This window comes from Pithys albifrons, chromosome 3 (assembly GCF_047495875.1).
Source record: "Pithys albifrons albifrons isolate INPA30051 chromosome 3, PitAlb_v1, whole genome shotgun sequence".
Lineage (NCBI taxonomy): Eukaryota > Metazoa > Chordata > Aves > Passeriformes > Thamnophilidae > Pithys > Pithys albifrons.
The window spans coordinates 46,835,264-46,855,716 of NC_092460.1; the positions used below are offsets into that span (position 1 = coordinate 46,835,264).

Below are 20,453 nucleotides of genomic sequence, written 5' to 3' on the forward strand. Positions count from 1 at the left end.
TTAAAAAAACAGTTGAGTAGAGCCACATTTTTAATGATTTCAAAAGGAAACAACCAAATGTAATAATCTTCATTCCATAAATAATATTAGCAGCAAACCCTCCTATCAGTCTAGGTGGTAAAAGGTTTACAGCACAAGGAGTAATACATACTGTAAACGCTGCCTGATCATCTGTAACCGTCTTCCTTACTGAGTCTATACAGTCTTTAGCTCTTACATGTTCTAGTGGACTTGAGTGAGAGGAGGCAATAACTGTTATCCAAAAGCCAATCTTGGATTTTTTTGTAGTGGGGTAACAGCATTGTTTGCAAGTTCTGATTCCACTGGCCTTTCTTTTTTTAAACCAAAGAGTTTTAAGAAGGAAACCTGAGCCTTGTTAAGTCTTCGCTTTGTGCCAAACCACATCCTTCAGTTAAAAAGGTTTTAAAAAAACAAAATACATCAATGGTCACCACCATTTTTTGTTTGTTTCTCTTCATGTCATGGCTTGGGCAGTTAAGGACAGTTGGCTTACAGGTCACTGCAATCGCTCAACTACATTTCTGGTTTGTGGCTCTTTGCTCCAAGGGCTATGCAAGGTGTGTCACATGTCCCAGCACTGGATGGATTAATCTGAGTGATCTGGAAAAGAAGTATGCACAGCATGTGTGAAAAAATATCCTTGCCTCACACTTCCTTCTTAGCAACTCTTCACTTGCACGTGCATGATCCAGTCGCAGTGTTTACAGAGTATATTAAGTGGTGGTAGTGTGGAGACCAAAACAGAAGGAAAACTCCTCACCTGACAAACACTGTTGACTGGGGAAACAAGGAAGAGTTTTTTTCCTTCCCTACTAAAAACAGCCAAGAAAATTTCCCTCTCTTCTTCATTTGTGTCCAGAGAGGGCATCACCTGTTGAATAGACCCCATTGTTAATCCTACAGTCTTCAGTCCTCACAGAGTCTATTAATTCTTCCTCTGAATCATCCTCCTCCTCCTCTTCTGGGGTTGACAGGCTGGATGTGGGGCCTTTACATATTTTTAAGTGGCGAGTGAGGTGATATTTGGTTAAATAAGCCTTGGAGCATTTTTCACAGACATAGTCCCTCTTTCCTTCATGTGAATTGAGATGCTTCTTCAGGTGATTTGTCCTCAGAAACAGCTTGTCACACTTGGGGCACTTGATCTGCCGTTCCCTGTAAGACATAAAAGAGTGAGTTTGGTCCTGCAAGGCAGCTGGTACACTATTAAAATACGGGTTAAGGCCCATGTCACAAAATGGGGTGGGGGGAGGGGTTGGGCAGGGCACAGGGAAGAAATAAGATGTCAAAGCTGCTGAGTGTTAACAGCCCTTAGTCTGCAAATGCTAAGCTTGAGGCGCTTACCAGACTGCAACAAATTCTTTGGATGACAGTGCAAAATAACCTCCCAGCAGCAGTGCTCCTGGTTCAGGCCATAGGAAGAAGCAGCAATGAAAGTCTGTCTGTCTGCCTCTGCTCATGCTCGCTGCACTACACTGTCTCCTAGGCAGCATGACAGAAACACCAATGGATTCCAAGTGAGTACAAAAACCAGATGCTGAAAGTTAAATAAGCAAAGGAACTAACTCTGGGCTAGTAACTTTTAAGGGAGGACAGAGAGATTCTCAGAGCAAAAACCTTGGCCTGAGAGAGGGCTGTGGGTGGGGATCTGCCTGCAGGAGGAGCAGAGACCAAGTGCCTGAGTGAGACCCGCAGGGAGTAAAGGCTGGGAACGGCTGCACCCCACCCCTAGTGCAAACAAAGGCAGAGTTCACTCACACGCTGCTTGGTGAGAATAGCACTGAGGAGTTTATGGTCTTTTGTTGTCACGTTGGGATGTGTATGCAGTTCTCAGCAGAGAATGAAATATAAGTCAAACAACCCTCTCTGTTCTAAATGATAAACACTCCAGACAGCCATTTCACAAGACAAGGAGCATGCTTGGAATTTACTGTGTCATTAAAATACTGCAAACACTAGAATTAGACAACTTCAGCCAGTAAAACAAGGACTTTGTCCACACTGACTTCCCTGTCATTTTAGAGGATGAACCTATCTCTGCTCCCTAGGCCACGAAGTTGCAAAGTGGAGATTGTCTCTTCGGCTGTTCTGCTTCATTATTTATTGCACTGACCAGTCCAACACATTCTGTGAGATCACTTACTGTGTGTGAGTGAGTATGTGCTGCTTGAGGTCCTGCCTCCGCATGAACAGCTTTTCACAGTAATCGCACTTGAGGTTCTTCTCCCCGGTGTGGATGACCATGTGCGACTCCAGGTGAGCCTTCTGGGTGAACGACTTGTAACAGAGGGTACAGCGATAGTTCTTCTGACCTAGGATTACACACAGACACCCACAAACTGACAGTCAGTGTCCCAAGGAAGCAAACAAGCCTGACCACTGCTGAAAAATAAAATTTAACCCTGAAAAAAGGCAGATTCTTTGTGAGCAGGACCTGTTTCCTCCTGTAGTTCCTTCGGACTCAGTGTAAAGGCCTACATAGTTCTAGTCTAGATTCAGCTATGGAAAAAATGGGCATCTGAGACTTCATCATTCCCAAAGCTTTTCATCTCCCACCCCATGCCCCACCCCCAAGCCAAAAAACAACTTCATGATCTTGTTTCAAACCAGTGAGCCCCTTGTGTGATAAATGTTCCTGTACTCTGTCCTTCTAAACACCATTGACTCCTCTTCCTCCAGTGCTTATGGTCCATCAGCCTTACCTGTGAGACAGGCTTTCTGCTTCTTCCACACCAACTGTACCTCCCTGTTCTGTACGTCAAAACATTCCCAACAGGTCTGTAAATTTTTCAGCTGAGACATTCAGGCAAACACTTAACAGGACTAGTCTTGCCCAAGATGAATGCTTCAGTAAGAACAGCAGTAGCTTCCTTTGCAATAGTAACCATGGCAACCATCCAGTTACTGTACATTAGTACATCCCCATCTCCACATCCCGTTTCCCACGGGAACCATATCTGATGCCTTACTGGAGCCCAGCCACATCTCATGTGCTGCATTGCCTCTGTCTACAAAAACAAGTTCTCTTATCTAACACACACACACGTATAAAGCTCATTGGCCCTTTGATAACTTCTGTGTTTTATCCTATTTTTCCACTTATCTGCAGTTCTTCCATTATTCTTTGCCAAAAACAGTTCAAAACCTCTGCAAGCCACTGAATTCAGACTAAGTTTGAATACCACTTGAATCCAACCCCCCTGAGTATTCTGAGGTTGTGTGTATCACATTTGTACTTGATCAGTTTATTAAAACTGACTACTGAGCCTACAACTTCCTATGCTTGACTTGAGGATGCCAAATCTCCAGTTATATTCCTTTTACAGCTTTGTAATTGGCATTCTGTGATTCCCAATAGGTATTTCAACCTTACTGAAAAAAGGCGGTAATATCTACACTGTCTGTTGCTGGCTGTAACCTGACCTTCACCCTCTCCCATGTCCTCACTGTTAAATCCATGTCTTTTTATATTTATTCTCTTCTCACACAGCTGAAAAATCTTTCACAATTTCCTTTTCCTCTGTTAGTGCTCATTCACTGATTTGCTGGCAATTCCACCTTTATCCCCCAAGTCTCTAGTGATATCCAAATGTCCACAGAAGTCAACAGCAAGCAGTCTGACCCAACAGTACCAATTTCAGTTTTTAGCCATTTCCTTAAGACAAACAATTCAAGTAAGAAAGATCTCATGAGCAGAAAGGAACCCTTGTTTTATCACAGCTACCAGCACTAGACCTGCTGTGTGGGAACAAAGGTTTTCTGTCTCCTAGCTGAAGGCCAACACTTCTTCCCAACAGCAGTCCATTAGATGCAATCATCCAGTGTTTTTAGGCATGTCACCATCAACCAGAACACAGGTCTACATACTGTTCTATAAGCACCCACACCACTGGACCCAGCTCAGTCCTATCCACACCAACCAGTGCTCTCTCAGGCACTGTCCGGGTATTAAGTGCAATCAACATGGACTAAAGATCATTCCTGTACACAGGCAAGATGCTGCCACTCTTAGAAAGGCAGGTTGACGGAGGCGATTCTCCTCCTCTACTCTGCTCTTTATGAGACTCCACCTGGAGTACTGCATCCAGTTCCAGGGTCTCCAGTGGGTATGTCAGAGCTCATCCAAAGGAGGGTCATGAAGATAATCAGAGGGCTGAAGCACCTCTCCTATAAAGACAGGCTAAGAGAGTTGGGGCGGTTCAGCATGGAGAACAGAAGCCTCCAGGGAGACCTTACAGCAGCCTTTCAATACTTAAAGAGGCTTTTAAGAAAGAGAGAGTTTTTACCAAGGCCTGCAGTAACAGGACAAAGAGCAATGGTCTTAAACTGAAAGAAAACAGATTTATATTGGACATAAAGATGACTTTTTTTTACAACAGGGGTGGTGAGGAAGTGGAACAGGTTGCCCAGAGAAGATGCGGATGCCCCACCATTGGAACTGTTCAGGGTTAGGTTGGATGGGGTTTGGAGTGACCTGATCTGGCAGAAGATATCCCTACCCATGGCAGGGAGGCTTGGTATATTATTTTTAAAGGTCCCTTTCAATCCAAACATTCTGTGATTCTGTGTTTCTAAGAGCTTAAATCTATGGACACAAGCTCTGCTCTGCCAGCTGGCCATGAAATCAGAAAACAGACCCTGCCCCACTGATTTCCTAGCGCAGGCATCTCTATAAAGCCCCCAACCCTTACCTGTGTGTATCTTGAGGTGTGTCCGTAAGTTGCTGGGATCACTGAAAGCTTTGCTACAGAAATCGCACTTGTGTGGCTTCATGCCCATGTGCCCCATTAAGTGGACGTGGAGCTTGGAAGGGGAGATGAAAGCCTGGGGACACATGGAGCACTTCCACTTCCTTTCCTTGCCATGGCCTGGCCCATGGTTGCTGCTGTGCCCCTGACTGGAGAGGTGGTTGTGAATATGGCTGCTCAAATGGGCCTTGAAGTCCGCATAGGAAGCACATTCCTTTCCACAGTGGCAGATGTGCACATCTGGATGTTCAGGGACACCTTTGGGCACAAAAGCATCACTTTTAATGAAGCACAGTAAGGCCTAATAGAGCGTGAGCAAGTTCCATGTTAACATTTTGTCTGTGGTGGCAAAGCCAGCTAGAGAGATTTTCACCTTTGTTCCTTTAAGTTTCAGTGCTTGCTTTTCAACACTTTTAGGTAGGTCATTTCAAATGCTTTCAGGGGCCAAACTTTGAAATTCTTTTGAGCACAGCTTCACCAAATTTCAATTATCACAACCAAAGGTGGGAGAGATAGAATGACCTTCAGCAAAACTCCCTTAGCAACGGATGAAGAAAAACAATGCTTTTTCTTCAAAATTGTGGTATTTTACTCGTGGTCAGTGGAGTTACATAGGGAAATGTTTCTTTTAAGTGATGGTAGTCTTTAGGCAGGAAATGTAAAAGGAAACTATGACATGCACCAGTAGGAATTGAGAGGGAACACAATGCACTCCCAAGTCACAGTGCCCAGAGATGGCACTGTGATGGAATTCAAGTTGAGCACTCCCTGCAGAGCCAACAAAAATGAGCACTTACTTACCAAGCTGTCGCGCATAGTCCCGACTGTAATAAAAGAGAAGCTCTTGTTCAGGTGGGATGTCCCGAGAGGTGCAAAAGTAAATTTTTCCATCATGAGGATAAGCTACCAGATTCTGCTCTTCCCGGTTCCTATGGCAGTAACAAGAAGCATGAATAAAAGCCCTCCAGAAGTATTGACTTTTTGAGAGAGAAAAGAAGGAAATTCCTATAAATAGGTAAAGAGAGAACCTCATTGCTTGTCAGCACACTATAAAAACTTTCATGCCTGTCACTTCTGTCCTGCTTGAGAGCCAATCTACTCCATCACATGATGCATTTTTCACAACACTGCTGAGAAAATTATTAATACACATTGGAGTGGGCTGAGAGAAGAATTTATGATCTCCCAAGAAACCAGAGAAATCTACGTATTTTTCATATTAACTCCCTTAAGAGATATAGAATGCATGAGGGAGAAAATACAATAATGTATTAAAGAAAAATTATCTTAAAAAAAACCTCTCAGAGAGCATTTCCAAGATGTAGTCATTGATCTTTTGAAGCAGTATCTTGGGTATGTTTGTTCCTATTTGAAACCAGCAAAAGTTCTGCCCAACTGCAGTGGGAGATCAAGCATTAACTTCTCGACTCCTGCATATGGAAGCAATGAAATGGACTGCAGGAGAAACCTACTTTGTGTCACAGAGCAATAGGAAATGTTCAGCCTTCTCAGTGGACCACAGATGGAGCAATATTTAAGCCAATCTGGACAGTTTTCATGGTAGGCTACACAAAGACTGAAAAGGACAGCTTTTGCAAGCTGTAAGAGCTTGGAACTTGGCCAAAAGAAGCCAGGGACACTTTCCTAGTGAAGTATTAAAATCAAAAGGACAATCAGCATCACCTTCACAGATGTATCCTAAAGGAATGCATCAGAGAGAAAGCAGTAACAACCTAATACACAGTAAATTACTATATAAAGAACCTCTTTTAAAGCTTTAGAACAAGGAAAAACAAAGTATGTAGGCAGGTTTGGGGCTGTTTGGGCACAGCATGTGTACCAGTCCTCCTGGAACATTCTCGACTGTGTATTCTGTTTCATGCTCCCCACCAGTTCAAGATGTCCAGGTAACTCTGGAAGGTTCCTTGGTCCTGAGCTCACCACCCTTCTGGGCAGGCAGTGCAGCAGTGCACACTCTCCAGTACATCTTGGTTACAGCAGGGTGACCCCCAAGGTCATGGGTTTGATCCCCATATGGGACATTTACTGAAGAGCTGGATTCGTGATCCAACTCAGAATATTCTGTGATCCTTATCTTTCTCTGTTCTGTACAGCCTCTTAGGAGCCTGCAGCTCAGACTCAACAATACTTAGCACAGTACAGGTGGTTCTCACCTGGCTTTGCGTACAAACATCATCCAGTTACATTCATTTTCATCAGTTGTAATGATGCAGAACTCCAGAACACCATTGTGATAGATCTATTGGGAAAAACAAATGCAGTCTTAGGACAAAACACAGCAATAAATGCAGTGAAAGGCAGCTGCTTCTTTGGGAGAGGATGTGTTTCCCTAGAACAAACTGGGAAGTCTCCATTGCCAAGATCACAGCCCTGTTTTTACTCCTTATTTTCCTCTTCACTTGGGAATCTTGACCTCCCTGCTACCCAGGAGGCTAGAAAACCTGTTTATCCTCATCTTTCCCACTCACCACCTTTAGCTCCCAGCATAAATGCACTTGACTGCTTTTATTACAAACCAAGTCTTGTGAATAATAATATCTGGGCCAACAGTACATGTTTTATTTATATAAATTGAACTAACTTTCTGAACATGAAATGATGGGGAAAATAAAGCTTTAAAGCACTTTTTTCCTAAAACAAATCATTCATTACCTAGAGGAACTTTCAATTAACAGTGATACAAAACAAACAGGTGCTGTCTAGTAAATCATATACAATCTCTGCTGCAACTCCACACAAGTAGTGGAAACCACATATAGCCCTCTAAAAGAAAAGGCATTAAAGAAGCTTTTTGCACTTCAGGATTGATTGCCGTCATATTACATGGTATATAGCTCTGTTATGCTGATATTAAGCATTAAACAATCAAATTGCTTTACTCTTGACTTTTGGCAAGAATTAAAATGTTGAAGTTTCTGTGTCATGTGGTAGCTTTCACCAGATAAAGGCATGTTGGCAGAGTCTGTGAGCCAGAGCACCCACTGACCTTCCAGATGTGACTGGCTGCTTTGTCTGTCCAGTCGGCCACCTCCAGAGAATGGCTCTGCTGCCCAATCAAAGGTCCAAAACAAGTCCGCACAGGAATGGTTTCTCGTGTCCACACGCCTATCAGGAGAAGACCAAAATCTGAAGAAATCAATTACTTAAACATTTAATCAGACAGAATAAAGAAGTGGGAGGTTTATGAGATAATGCTCCAGGGGTAGTATCTAGGCATAAGATAATCAAAGCTTCTACTTCACATGTGAAACACACCTAAGGCAGAAACAAGAACCACCACCACCACATGACACTACTGGGAGCCGCTTTGTTCTACTTACAAATATTTATTTTGTCAAAAGCAAGTAATTTCATTTTCAGTAAGCTATAAAACTAACATCCTAGCCACTTGTACCAATTCAAGTTTTCATGGCACTTTCTGCAGAAGCAGAAAATACTAGTTTCAGTAACTACATTTTGCCTACCTAATCCCCAGGAATTTCCAGAATTGTTGCTGGGCATTGTTAAGCAGCTTCTGCATTTCTCCCCAGAGGCAGCTGTATTTCTGTCATGGGCAGAGGGATTCCTGCGTGTATATTATTTATTATTAAACACTTATATATATATAAGGTCTACATGAACACACTGCACAGCTTTTAGGAATAAACTGGAAACTAGTGCGGCTTGAAAAGAACAGATGTAATTTACTCTCAACAAGCAGCACCACTTAGCAAGCCAATCATCACATTCTTCTCTAGACTTCAGATCCTTACCGTACTCTTCAATTTCCAGGTGACAATGGTGTGAAATAGAGTAACAAGATCCACATCCAATGACAAGGTCACAGTCTATATGCCAAATGTAAATGAAGGGGGATAAAAAACAGAGGCACTCATGATCAATACTCCACTGAGAGCATCCAGAAGACCCACAGGTAGCAAACCAACCTGATGAATGAGTACACAGAAATCTCCTCTATTATTTCTAATTGTTACCTCCTCCCAAACTGCAACTGCTGCAGGATTTTCTTATCAAACCTGCACCTGGGTTGTTTAGCATGATAAAAATAAACACCATACCTTGCTTGTGCTTGACCTTATGATGTGCCTCACTCTGTGGCAGCAGCCCTACAATATAGCCGAAGTCTAAGCAGTAACCAGAGCACAAGTAGCTCTTGGATAATTTAAGTCAGGGTGATTACAAAAGAGGGAAGCACCTCTCTGTTGCAGTGTTTTTTTCCCACATTAATATCCGTTTGGTTTTGGATTTCAGGCAGTGAGTGTATTTTAAGCTGCTGCAGAGAAACACAGGGTACTATGATTCTTACCTGGCTCAGCTCCCATGATGGATTGCCGCAGGACGAGCTGCTTAGGCAGGGAGAGCCTGGCTCGGCTCTCTATCGGGGTGTCAGGGACAAAGGTGACGGGCCCGTGATCGGGGCAGTCTGATGGATACGCCTTGTCACACAGTGTGCACCCTGCAGAGAGGGAAGAGGACAGCATGGATTAAAAATATGCCACAGCTCCCACGGTGCAATCAGCTCTCTACCAATATGCTTCAGCTCTTTTCCTGTCAAAGGCTGGTTCCATCAGGTTCAACTTGTCCACTTAGTAGCTTTTACTCAGAAGAATACAGACCATAATTATTACAGTTAGATGGGCACTGACATACATGTCACTGTTCCTATCCAATTCAGGTCAAATGTTAGAATCTCCACCTACCTTCCTGATGGTAAATTAATGACTTAGACTCCAGGCTATGCCTACAGGGGAATCTAGCAAAGGGACAGAGTCCACTCTTCATCAAAACTACTGCAAAATGGATGGTAGTCTCCCCAGAGCTGGCAGTAATGCTGATGATGGAAGAACCATTTTCAATTAGTGAAATGAACTTTATTAGCAGAAAAATCTAAGACATACCAAACCAAATACTTTCTAACTGGTTACATTTTTGGAATTTACCAGAAACATTTCTGGCAAGTAGAACCTCAAAGATATCCATTCAAAGGGACAGTAACGTCTTCTTTCTAAGATATTTCTAGTTTGAACCACAAATTCCCCATCCCCCAATTGAATTCAGACAACGTGTAAATCTTCACAGCAGCAAAAACCTCACCTCACTGTTGCTTTTGAATGATTCACTGCACTAAACTCATACAGTGCAAGTGTGCTCCTGAATGGAACAAAACCGAAAATCCAAGAAGAATCAGTACCATCACTTTCCCAATCTGTCATTTGGCAGAAGTACTGCTAAAAAAGAAACCACTGAAAGTCTTAAGTCTAATAAATTTTGGAGAAAAGTTCATCATTATTATTTCATCTAGAAAAACTATGTCATTCTAATTCTCTATGGATGGAGCAACCAACACCTACTCCACAACCACTCTCCTGATGAATCATTATCTTTCTGAAGAAGAGGATACTCAGCTAACGAATCAGGATCTCCACAAAGACCTTCTTTCACCTCTTGATGACCCAGCTCTAGTATAAAAGAACTATCACAGAACTAGCCTTCAGCAGGCCTAACCAGCAGCTCCATTCCTACATGTTTAAAGGTAATTTTCAGATACTCCCTTCATTCATCAGGATACCAGAATCTGAACCCCCAAAAAGTACAGTTTGAGGAATTACACAATTACAGATAGAAAGGTACTCAAATTATTAGCTAGAGCCTATATAAGCATTGCTTCATATGCACACATGACATGTAGGAGTAAAGCAATGACAACAGCCAGACCTGAATAATGAAAACCACTATTTGGAACAGCTGCTTTTAAGCATTGCCTAACATACACCCACTACAGGTCTGTGGACTAGCTCCAAGGAGAGGCAGAGGAAGAAAAGTTCTAGGCATGTGACACTTCCACTTGGAAAGGTTCAGGGATTAATACATTTTTAAGAAGCTGAAAAAAAATCTCACATTCTACAGAAAGTGAAGTATACCTTCCATTCCTGTCCTTGCCAAATAATGCAAGAAAAAAATGTGTGATTACTTCTCTGATTTGGATATCCAGAGCTGTCAACAAAGACGACCATAAAAAGGGCTACTTAAAAGTGTCACAAACATTCAGGGCTGTAGCAAAGGCACACTTTTTATTTCCTGTGAAATGACAGCGTAAAAACTTTTCTGAAAAAGGTACTGCCTTCTGCCTTTCAGTGAGGTAAAATCACCAAGGGGCTCTAAACCAACTCCTTGTCCTTACTGTCACCTGTCTGGACACAAATCCACGTTTTGTTCAGGAGAAGTTTAAAAACAACAACACAAAGTTAAAGTTTAAACCTTCCCCAGTCAAGAATCTGTTTTGCAAATCACATGAAAGCACCAGGCATGCAACAGCCATTTTACTATCCTACCAAAGGGAAGCATCATCTGGGAAACAGCTTAGGACTATGTTATGTATATGTATAGCAACAATAAGCTGGCACTTCCAATCTCACTCTGAGTAAGAGAAGTGATTTCATCACAACCATGTCAGATATCACAGTATTTTGATCGTTATTGTTCAACATGCAACAGATGCTTGTAGGAACTTCCAAGTGCATTAACTGTAAAACTCTTCCTCTAGGAGTTGTAAATTCATCATAGTTCTATGCCCACCTGATTTAGGTTGTATTTTATCCGCCTGAATGGAAGTTTTAATTCAAATGCCAGACTAGACACTTTGCACTAAACTGCACCTCTCCCATTGCTAACCAAGGCCCTGTATCTTTCAAATTCTTAAAATATGTTCTGCAGGCAAAGCTGGCCATAAGGTTCTGGCAGTTGTAGGGCCAGACTGCATGAAGAGCAGCCCTCAGCAATGCTACCACAGCGAATAAAAATGAATATAAAAGCTGGCCTTATGCTTCAGTGGCAGGAATCCAGACATGCTGCAGGTGAAAGTTCAAATCTCTGTCCAAGCAAATGAGAAATTCACAGTTCTCAAACACCACTCCTTGATCGGTAACAGGATTGAGAGTACAATACCCAGTGCTCCTCTCTTCCTATGAGACCAGCAAACCTCTGGAATAAAGTCCTTTGATGAGAATAATCAGAAATATGAAAAAGTTCCTTCCCTCTCTGCTCTCTGCTCTTTTTTCCCAGCAGGTCCTGTTGAGAACATTTTCATGCTGCTTGTTCATGTTTTAATAAAAATTCTGCAAAATCACACAGCGTCATAATCGACAATTATACCCACTTGTTGGAATGTATGGCTTGTGTTGGTGTTGTGTATTTTTCACGCACCAAGAAGAGTCACTTGTGATGTGACTTTAAAAACACTAAAGTCTCATTTCAATGGGTAATATCTGCATATCCACAAAAGGCAAGAGGTTCATAAAGACTCACCTTTCAACCTCAAGGCAACATGGGAGATAGATACAAAGAGAATTATACTAAAATATCTTGCTATGTCTACTTCCAACTACTGTCATTTCAGCACAGTTAATCTGGCACTGCAAATTCTGTGGACTTGTTAAGGAACTATGTTTCTTTCACCATAAATCTGTAAGACTAGCAACAAGAGTCCTGTCATCCCACCTGACAACAGCTACATGACAACCACCACCCCAAGAAAGCAGGAAATGTCCACTCACATATGGTGAACAACGTTGCCATATTCTCCTTGTTCGAATTGGAGTCTTCCATTTGCAGAGAGGATGGTACAAAGGCAAGATTGTCTGCAGACACATCCACGTGACTTGGTCCCATGGCTACTTCCTGATTTATGGAAGACACCGCCACTGGCTCAAGGCTGAGGCCCACTTCATGCAAGGCTACTGAGTCCAGGGAAGCGAGGTTGTGTGAGGTAGAGAGCGCCACACTCACGGAGTTGGTGCTCATGGCCACAGTATGAATGGAGTCATTTAGTGTGCTGTCTGCTATCCCTGTCACCCGCCCCACAATGTGGTCGGGCTCCATGACGACAGGGAGTTCCAAAGTGCTACCATGAATGGGAATGACACCACCGTGTCCCACAGCGTCCGGTGTCAAGTTACTCCCTACTGTGTCTACGGCTAAAGGTTCATGGCTCTGGGAGCCATTTGGGATCTGCGAATGATCCCCGGCTACATTATCCATCGTAAGCTCCTCTGTCATCCCATCTGTAGAGATGGGGCTGGTCACCCTCGAAACGCTCTCCATGGTGATTGTAGTATCCAGTGCTACCTCATGGCTGTCAGTAGGATGCAGATTTTGAGGACCGTGTGTGTTCACTGTCCGGGAATCCATGGAGACAATCCCTGGTTCCAGCCCCACGGTTCCACTGGGCTGGTAGGGATCCAGGGCTGAGGGATTGTTGGAGACTGACAATGCTGGATTGCTGTCAACATTTATAGTGTTGGGATGGATGTACTGAGGTGGTGGTCTGTCAGCCAAGTAGGATAAGATACCTGATAGTAAGAGAGGGAGAAAAAGAAGACAGTGAGATTACTTCAGTTTTCAAATCTTGAACAAAAATCAATTGCAGCAGAGTACATTGCAACCCAGATCCCTGAAGACATGTTCTCTACATTATCTCTGATTAAAATGCACTAATTCTAAAACATGGCTCACAAACATATGCCAACCCAACACTCTTGTCAAAGTATCATTTGACAACAAATTCAGAGCTTCCATTCCACACAGCAAATCTCTAGTTATTTCTCAAACTCCGAACAGCCAAGTTTCTGGCAGAATTCAACCTTGGCTCCTGAGCACAAAGACTGAATCAGAAAGAGGTTGTTCATATTTGAGACTTTACTTTTCATTCTCAAGAAGCAGCTCAAAAAAGATGAAGGACTGCTAGTGGAATCTATGATTTGATAATCTTTGGGTCATCTTTGGTAGAAGAAGAAACAATCCTCCAGGATACATAATTTTTGCTTAGGCATTTAAGTTTTAATAATGACAACTTCCTTCCTCTAAGACTGAGTGGCACAACTGTCCATCTCAAAGATCATCAATTGCAATTCTGAAGGGCACTGATAAGGGCTCTCACAGATACCGTGAGTCATCTGCTCTTTTTCCTTACATGAGAAGTATGTTGTTTCTCCTAAAACAACAGCTTGGTTAAATTTAAATAAAAAACCCCAACATCTTTATTGGATGTAGTTCTGGAAAGCTTCTCAAAATCAAACAACTTTGGAACTCAAGAAGAAACACTAACCTGTATTTACATACTAAAACAAAACAATATCTTTGGACAAAATACATCAGCACATCCAAGTAAACAGTATTTTCAGCAGAGAGAGAGGCAGATCTTGCAGATTCTGCCAGATCTGAGTCAGCATATTCCTTTTTGGCCTTCAACCCTATGAGCCATTTGTTCTCTAAGAGTCTTCCATGGAAATATGTCTCTTATTACAAGTATGCAAGCATGGATATTCTTTCTGCAGCATAATCCCATTAAAAATGACTAAGCCAAGAAATGGACAGTTTAATTTAATCAGCTGGATCAAATATTTCTGCATGCAATGCTGCCTTGTGCCTTGAACAAGGAGGACCCCTGAAGGCAGCAAGATAACTGATGGAAGAGCCCTGTGAAACATCAGACTAAACATCACAGGACTAGAAAGGTTACTCAAGCTCAGAAGAATGGGAAATACTTTTGGTCCTAATGCATTGTCTCCTTGTCTACTTTTTGCCCACTAAATAAGCAGGTAGGTTATGCAGTAGGAAAGGTTACTCCTAACAGCTGGAAAATTCAGCCATTAGTCAACAGGAAGCTGGATGAGATCTGGGTTGCTACATTTTTTTTCTAACCTAAATTGAACCAACAACACCCACTGGGTCACCTTGAAGTTGCTTAAGTACCCCTTCCACTCTGTCAATCTTAGCTACAAAACAAAACAAGGACTGTATTTAAAGCTCCAGTTTCTGTGTCTTCATATATTAACATGTAAAATTCTACATTTATACTGTTAAGCACATGAGAGAGAGGAACCAAGATAGAAATCAGTATGTTAGGCCTTTGGAAATCAACCTTCAACAAAAATGAAGAACTAATGTGCCATGGGCTAAAGAGGTGGGAAAGAGCCCAGACTCCTCAGCTGATGGGCTTGCCTTTTTGAGCTTTGAACTATTCTGACCTACCATTGTGCACATATGAAGTATGGCTTCAGACTACAGGACAATAGAAGCAGCTTTCAAACTAGAAGCTACTGGAGACAGAAACCAGGCACACTTTATTTTCTTTTAATCTTAAAAGAAAAGCAGGAGTAGCAATCAAAGGTTTGGTTTAAATATAAAATGCCCTGCAATTCTCTTAATTCACAAGTACAGCAATAGATACCTGAAAATAAAGCTGTGTAAATGACACAACAGTCTCCAGACACACTCAGGGAAATAACAGCTCTGCAAAATAGTCAGTCTTGCCTGCTTCAGGACAGAAACAGGTAGCTCTTCAAACAGTTTCTCTTTCCTTTCCCATCCATCAGCACCAGACCACTTACCAGGTAGAATGTGTCTGAAATAGCTGCTCTCCAGGTGAGGGTATGGTGGTGGAGGTAGGGTGTAGTTTCTCTCTGGTATACCACACATCACTCCTAGATCCCCAATACCCATAGGGAGCATCAGAGACAGAGCAGAGGGCAAGGAACTCAAGGAGGGGCCCAAGTTTGGAATTGCAACAGGCAAGCCTGCAAGAGAAAATGCCAGTTTAAATTTCAACAGAACTACTTGAATTTATGAACAAAGTAATGAAGAGGCTACTAATTCCAAACAAGCTCTCCCTGCATGGAAATACAGAATGGTACTGTCAAAGTAATGTGCAAGCTTCAAAGAAACGACTAGTTATCACAGTACTGAGAGGCATGCCTGAATATGGCTGGATTTTTTTTTTTGGATACGTCTGCTAGTTCTACTTCACAATTGTAATGGACTTCTGTCTGTGTAGCCCCTTGAAAAGAAGAACTAAGAAAACAGTTTTGCTTTACAGGTGAAAAATCATTATTTTCACCTGAGAGAAGTTAGACATAGATGGAGACAGATTTTCAGGTACAGTTTGTATTTCAAAGAATTCTGCTACTACTCATCCACAGTGCAAACCACTCCATTAGAACAAAACAAGGCTGTCACTAAGCTGTAAGCCTCATCAGCACCCATTACTTTTGCTTTGCCCACACCTGCAACAGTTCACGGTCTACCCTTCCCCAACTCAACATCACCTCACTACCTGCTAAAGGTATGATTTGCTATCAGAGCGAGCCCTGCTACTCAGTTATGGCCATTCCTGTGACAGTAAAACACAGAGCATGAGCTGCAATAGCTTTTGTGGGACATTTCCCCATTACCTGGTGCTGGTATGGCATTGTGAGTGGGTGACGCTGCCAACCCCAAGTGACTCCCCGAGACTGGCAGGGCATTGCTCACAGAGGATGAGGTCAGCTGGTCCATCCCTACAGGACTCAAGTTCATTTCATTCATTCTGGAGCCAGAGAACAGAGAGGGGAGGAGGAAAATGAAAACGAAACAGACACAAGAGCATTCCTCATTACTGACTGTACTGTGGTGAGGAAGGGCTGAGCAAAAAAACTCTGGCATTGGCACATAAAAGCTCTGCCTTAAAAAGCACATAAAGCACACTGTCATCACATCATCATCAATACATACTGATCATATTACATACCAATAATAAGGATTAAAACCCAGTTCAAAATAACAATCAGACCACAGACCATAGCTTGCCATCCAGAAAACACAGTCTTACTCCTAGCAGTCAAAGCCACTGTGAGTAAACTATTGTGAACGCAGATCAGTTTGCAAGCTGAATCTCACAAATACGCAGACCAAGGAGATGCAGTCGACTCACACTTGTCACAACTTTGCAAGCTCTGCCTGGCCTATGCTCTGCCCACACACCAGCTCTAACCAGCAGCTCGTAGGGCCAGGCAGACCAGCTGCCCCCGCAGCAGCCACAACCCTGGAAAGGAGACACAACACCCCTCACGCTGGCCAGGTCCCTCACATGGCCTTTGCGAGCAGCAGGCCCAGGTGCTGCAGCACTGATGGAGAGATGGATCTCGGGCTGCCGCTCCCGTAAGGAAAGGTACTGCTCATCCAGCAACAAACAGCCAAATGCATCGAACTCAAGCAAGCTAACCGCGAAGGATCTCAGTTTGGAAGGGGCCCATAGAGTCCACTCACAGAGCCTCGCAGCCCACCTGCCACCCGCAGGGCTGAGCTGGCCCTCCCACCGCTGCTGCCCTCCCCTGCCCCCCGCACTGCCTTACCCCTGCCCCTGCCACCCGCACTGCCCTGCCCCTGCCCCCCACACTGCCCTGCCCCTGGCACTGCCCTGCCTCTGTCCCCCGCACTTACCTGCCCTGCTCCTGCCCTTGCCCCTGGCAGTGCCCTGCCCTGCCCCGCTCCCGCACCGCTCTGCCCCTGCCGCCAGGGCCGGCTCCGCGGGGACGGTGCCGAGGGCTGCGGCTGACCCGGCGGGGCAGGGCAGGGCAGGGAAGGGCATTTACCCCTCCGCCCAAGCGGCTGCTGCTGAGGATGGCGATACCCAAGGGATGGAACCACCCCTCTCGCCCCCGGGGCCTGCGGGAGGCGCTGAACGCTCCAGGGACGCCCCCCCGTGTTCGGCCCCTCGGCCGCGGTGCCGCCCGTGCCCCGCCCGGCTCCCGCGGGGCGCTCACCTGGGGTGCATGGGGCCCGGCGCTTCTCCGGCGGCGCAGCGCCCGCAGCCGCATCGGGGCCCTCAGCCCCGGCGCGTCGCCTGCCCCCGGCCCCGGCTGCGGTCCCCGGCACGGCCCGGCCGACACCGCCGCGGCCGCCGCCGCCTCATGGGCGGGCCCCGGGCGGCGCGGGCCGGGCGGGGAGGCGGGAGCGGGCGGTGATGGCGGCGGGCTCGGCGGCGCTTCCTGGCCGTGGCGCTCGGCGGCGGAAGCGGCGCCCCCGCCCCGGGCCGAGGCCGCGCATCGCCCGCCCCAGCCCCGCTGGAGCCCGGCCGGGGTGCGCAGGCCGCCTGCTTCCTCAGCGGTGCGACCTGCTCCGGTTTATCCGCACAGTATTCCCACACAACATTCCCAGCTGTCTCACTGCTTTCCCACCACATCCTCTCTGTCTGCTGTCGTTGGAGGGCTGTGTGTCGTGTTCTCTGGCACCACCAGACCGTCCGTGCCCAGCTGCCTTCTCTGGGCAGTGCCGCTCAGTTCTAAGGTGATTTATGGCTCACGGGTACCATTCCGGCTAAGGAGCATTGAAAGGAATCTCTCGGTGTGTGCACGTAGCTCTGTGGCTTTGCTGTCGCCTGACACGTGGATCAAATCCATCTCCACGTTCCTTAAGTGCCGAGGTGAACAGCTGCTTCCTGAAACACCCTGGTGTTTAAAAGCAATCACTGGTGATTTGGTTGTGCCTGACACTTAAATGGTACCTCATTACATGAGACATCCCTCGATAAGGTACCTACAAAGGAGGAAACTCAATATTTTTCTTTCTGCTCTCTTTTGATCTAAAGAATGTAAATGTGGGATCCATAAGAGTCATTCCATATCTAAAGGACTTAAATGTAGGATCTGGAAGTGTAATTCCAGTACAGTACAGACCTGCTAGTTCTTCTAGGGGTGGAAACATGCTCTCCTCATTTGGCTTTACCTGCCACAAAGTTAAACACCTTGAATACACTGGTTCTTCAAACTCTATAGCTGAAGGAGAGAAACAGTCTATTGCAGAGAGCGCTTCATCCCACCCCAGGGTAGGTGTCTGATGTGTGAGAAGAATTTCCTTCGGAGCTGCCTTTCTATGTCTGTGGCCTGTAACTGCGGCTCCAGAACTGGTTTGTCTAAATATGTAACACCTAAAGTAGCACATTTAGGCAAAGTGAATCCAGGTCTCGGTCATTTGTGACCAAAAGAATGACCTAGTTTAGTTTACCATATATCCCAAGACCTCTCCTCCACTCAGCCAGTTAATCCTTACCCTAACCATGACTGACTGTATCTGAATTGGCCCACAAACATTATTTCATCAAGTCAAGAAAAAAATCATCAAGTCCTCAGGTTTTTAGGGCCTGCTGGCCTTGTGATGGGGGCTTTATGTGTGTTTCACTTTTGTCTGGGTAGTAGCACATATTCACAGACACTACAGTGAATGATTACAAGCTCAAAAGTCTCTTCCCTAACACACAGGTAATGTTCAGTTTTGGTTCTTATCCTTACAACTACACAGTTTTACTCAGTACATCTCAGTTCTGTCCTCAAATGCAGGTTATCCCAAGCCCTCAGCTTGTCTTAATGCCAATTATGATAGTGTAATTCTCCTGCAGAAGTGCCCCGGTGCTGAAATCCTCGTGCTATTTCAGCTATCTGAGCTGAAAGTAATACTTTGAGCCTATGAGCCAGATTGGATGTAGTCATACAGAGATAAGAGTGGTTTTTTACTACTGTCAAATGTGAGTCCTTCGAGATTCCAGCTTTTTTTGTAGTCACTTTACTCCATTGAAGGCATGATATCTTAACTACCAGTTTAAAGCACAAGTATCAAAGGAAGCCAGTGATAATATGAAGTGTCACAGAATGAAAAACTAATCTGTGTCTACAGAAATGTATGCTGCATGCCCAAGGTATTGTGATAAAACACATTTGGGAACTGTTTCTTCTGCAAGGGAAGATATTTTTTTATATACCAAACACTTTTATTATATGTGAAGTGTTTTGATATGACAACTGCACTATGTGTCCTGAAAGCTTAGTTTATTGACATTTATAGTGGTGCTTGCTGAGTGTAGAACAAATTGCCAAGCTATTTTTCAAATCATCTTCAGATCCTGGAGACATAGTAAAAGAGATAAGGGAGACTCATGAAACCACAGAGGAAACAGATGCAGTAAGCACCCTTCAGCCCTTCTCTGTAGCGTGAGCCAAAGTGCCTGCTGGACCATGCCCACATCTTGGTACAATCAGTTCTCTTCTGTTGTTGCAAATCTGCCTCTGGGTTCTTTCTCAGAGCAAGCAGAATTGCACTGGAATGAAGATTATGCAAAAAACAATGGTTGAAGCCAAATTTTTAACATCAAAAATTCAAATTTCTCACCACCTTTTACTGGCTTGTCAGCACTTTGCAGGTCTGTATGTTGGTGATAGTCACAGTATGAAACCTGGGTAGTTTATGTGCAGCTTTCACTACTGACTGTAAGTCTGGAAAAGAAAAGGCCTGTGCTTAAGGATAGAACAGGATTAGAGAGACACAAACCTATTCAATCTTGTATTCCTGTATCTGTCTCGAGTGAAATTATTACTCTAATTCTGTAGTGTGCAGTTTCCAAGAGAACCTCTTAATTGCATATTTTTATATCTGTTAATAAATTGCAGCAGCCTAGACAAACTATGATATGTATAATAAATACTACAGTTTAGTATAGGTACAGCACAGTAAAATATAAGAAACGTACAATGTTTGAGAGTTTCTTTTCAAACTCCCCATGGATTTTCTTCCTCCTTTCTAGTAATGTCCACAGATAAAATAGTTCAGACATCATCTTTTTGGAAGTAGGTGGACTTGCCTGTGTTCAGCTGACTCTTTTGCTTCTACTACAAGATTTCCACCGATGACTTTCTTTCCAGACACAGAGGGGCACAGGGTCAAGGAGAATCTGTTTCTTTGAGTAATTCAAAGTAATTCAAAGCAATCATTGTGTAATGTCAATAGTGTTATTCATGGGTTTTGTGGGAGTGCGAACATGTTGAGGCTTTCTTTGTACAAAGCTTACATACTTACAGA

General features: G+C 44.2%; 1 protein-coding gene across 6 annotated transcripts; it reads right to left on the reverse strand.

Moving 5' to 3' along the window:
* Nucleotides 1-12: 12 nt before the first annotated feature.
* PRDM4 (PR/SET domain 4) lies at nt 13-17,584 on the reverse strand. 6 transcript variants are annotated; one of them, XR_011697437.1, is made up of 14 exons: nt 17,369-17,584; nt 16,019-16,152; nt 15,179-15,364; nt 12,344-13,138; nt 9,097-9,246; nt 8,543-8,617; nt 7,777-7,895; nt 6,944-7,029; nt 5,571-5,698; nt 4,713-5,027; nt 2,165-2,333; nt 1,366-1,503; nt 782-1,176; nt 13-621 (listed from the first exon to the last, which is right to left on the reverse strand). XR_011697437.1 is itself a non-coding variant. In XM_071551654.1 (13 exons), the coding sequence occupies exons 1-13, from the start codon at nt 17,377-17,379 to the stop codon at nt 867-869; spliced, it is 2,616 nt and encodes an 871-aa protein (XP_071407755.1). In that variant the 5' UTR covers nt 17,380-17,584; the 3' UTR covers nt 13-866. The 6 variants fall into 6 exon arrangements, 5 of the variants coding, with proteins under 5 accessions (XP_071407755.1, XP_071407760.1, XP_071407756.1 ...); XM_071551654.1 differs by having other exon boundaries at nt 13-1,176; XM_071551659.1 differs by lacking the exon at nt 17,369-17,584 and adding an exon at nt 17,046-17,227 and having other exon boundaries at nt 13-1,176.
* Nucleotides 17,585-20,453: the final 2,869 nt, after the last annotated feature.

What these genes read in the sequence shown, in the direction of transcription:
- PRDM4 (XM_071551654.1), bottom strand. An exon ending in CAGCCAGTCACATCTGGAAG is followed by an intron (nt 7,030 to 7,776) that starts GTCAGTGGGTGC and finishes TTTTCCCAATAG; the next exon opens with ATCTATCACAATGGTGTTCT. An exon ending in ACACCTCAAGATACACACAG is followed by an intron (nt 2,334 to 4,712) that starts GTAAGGGTTGGG and finishes GTGTAATCCTAG; the next exon opens with GTCAGAAGAACTATCGCTGT.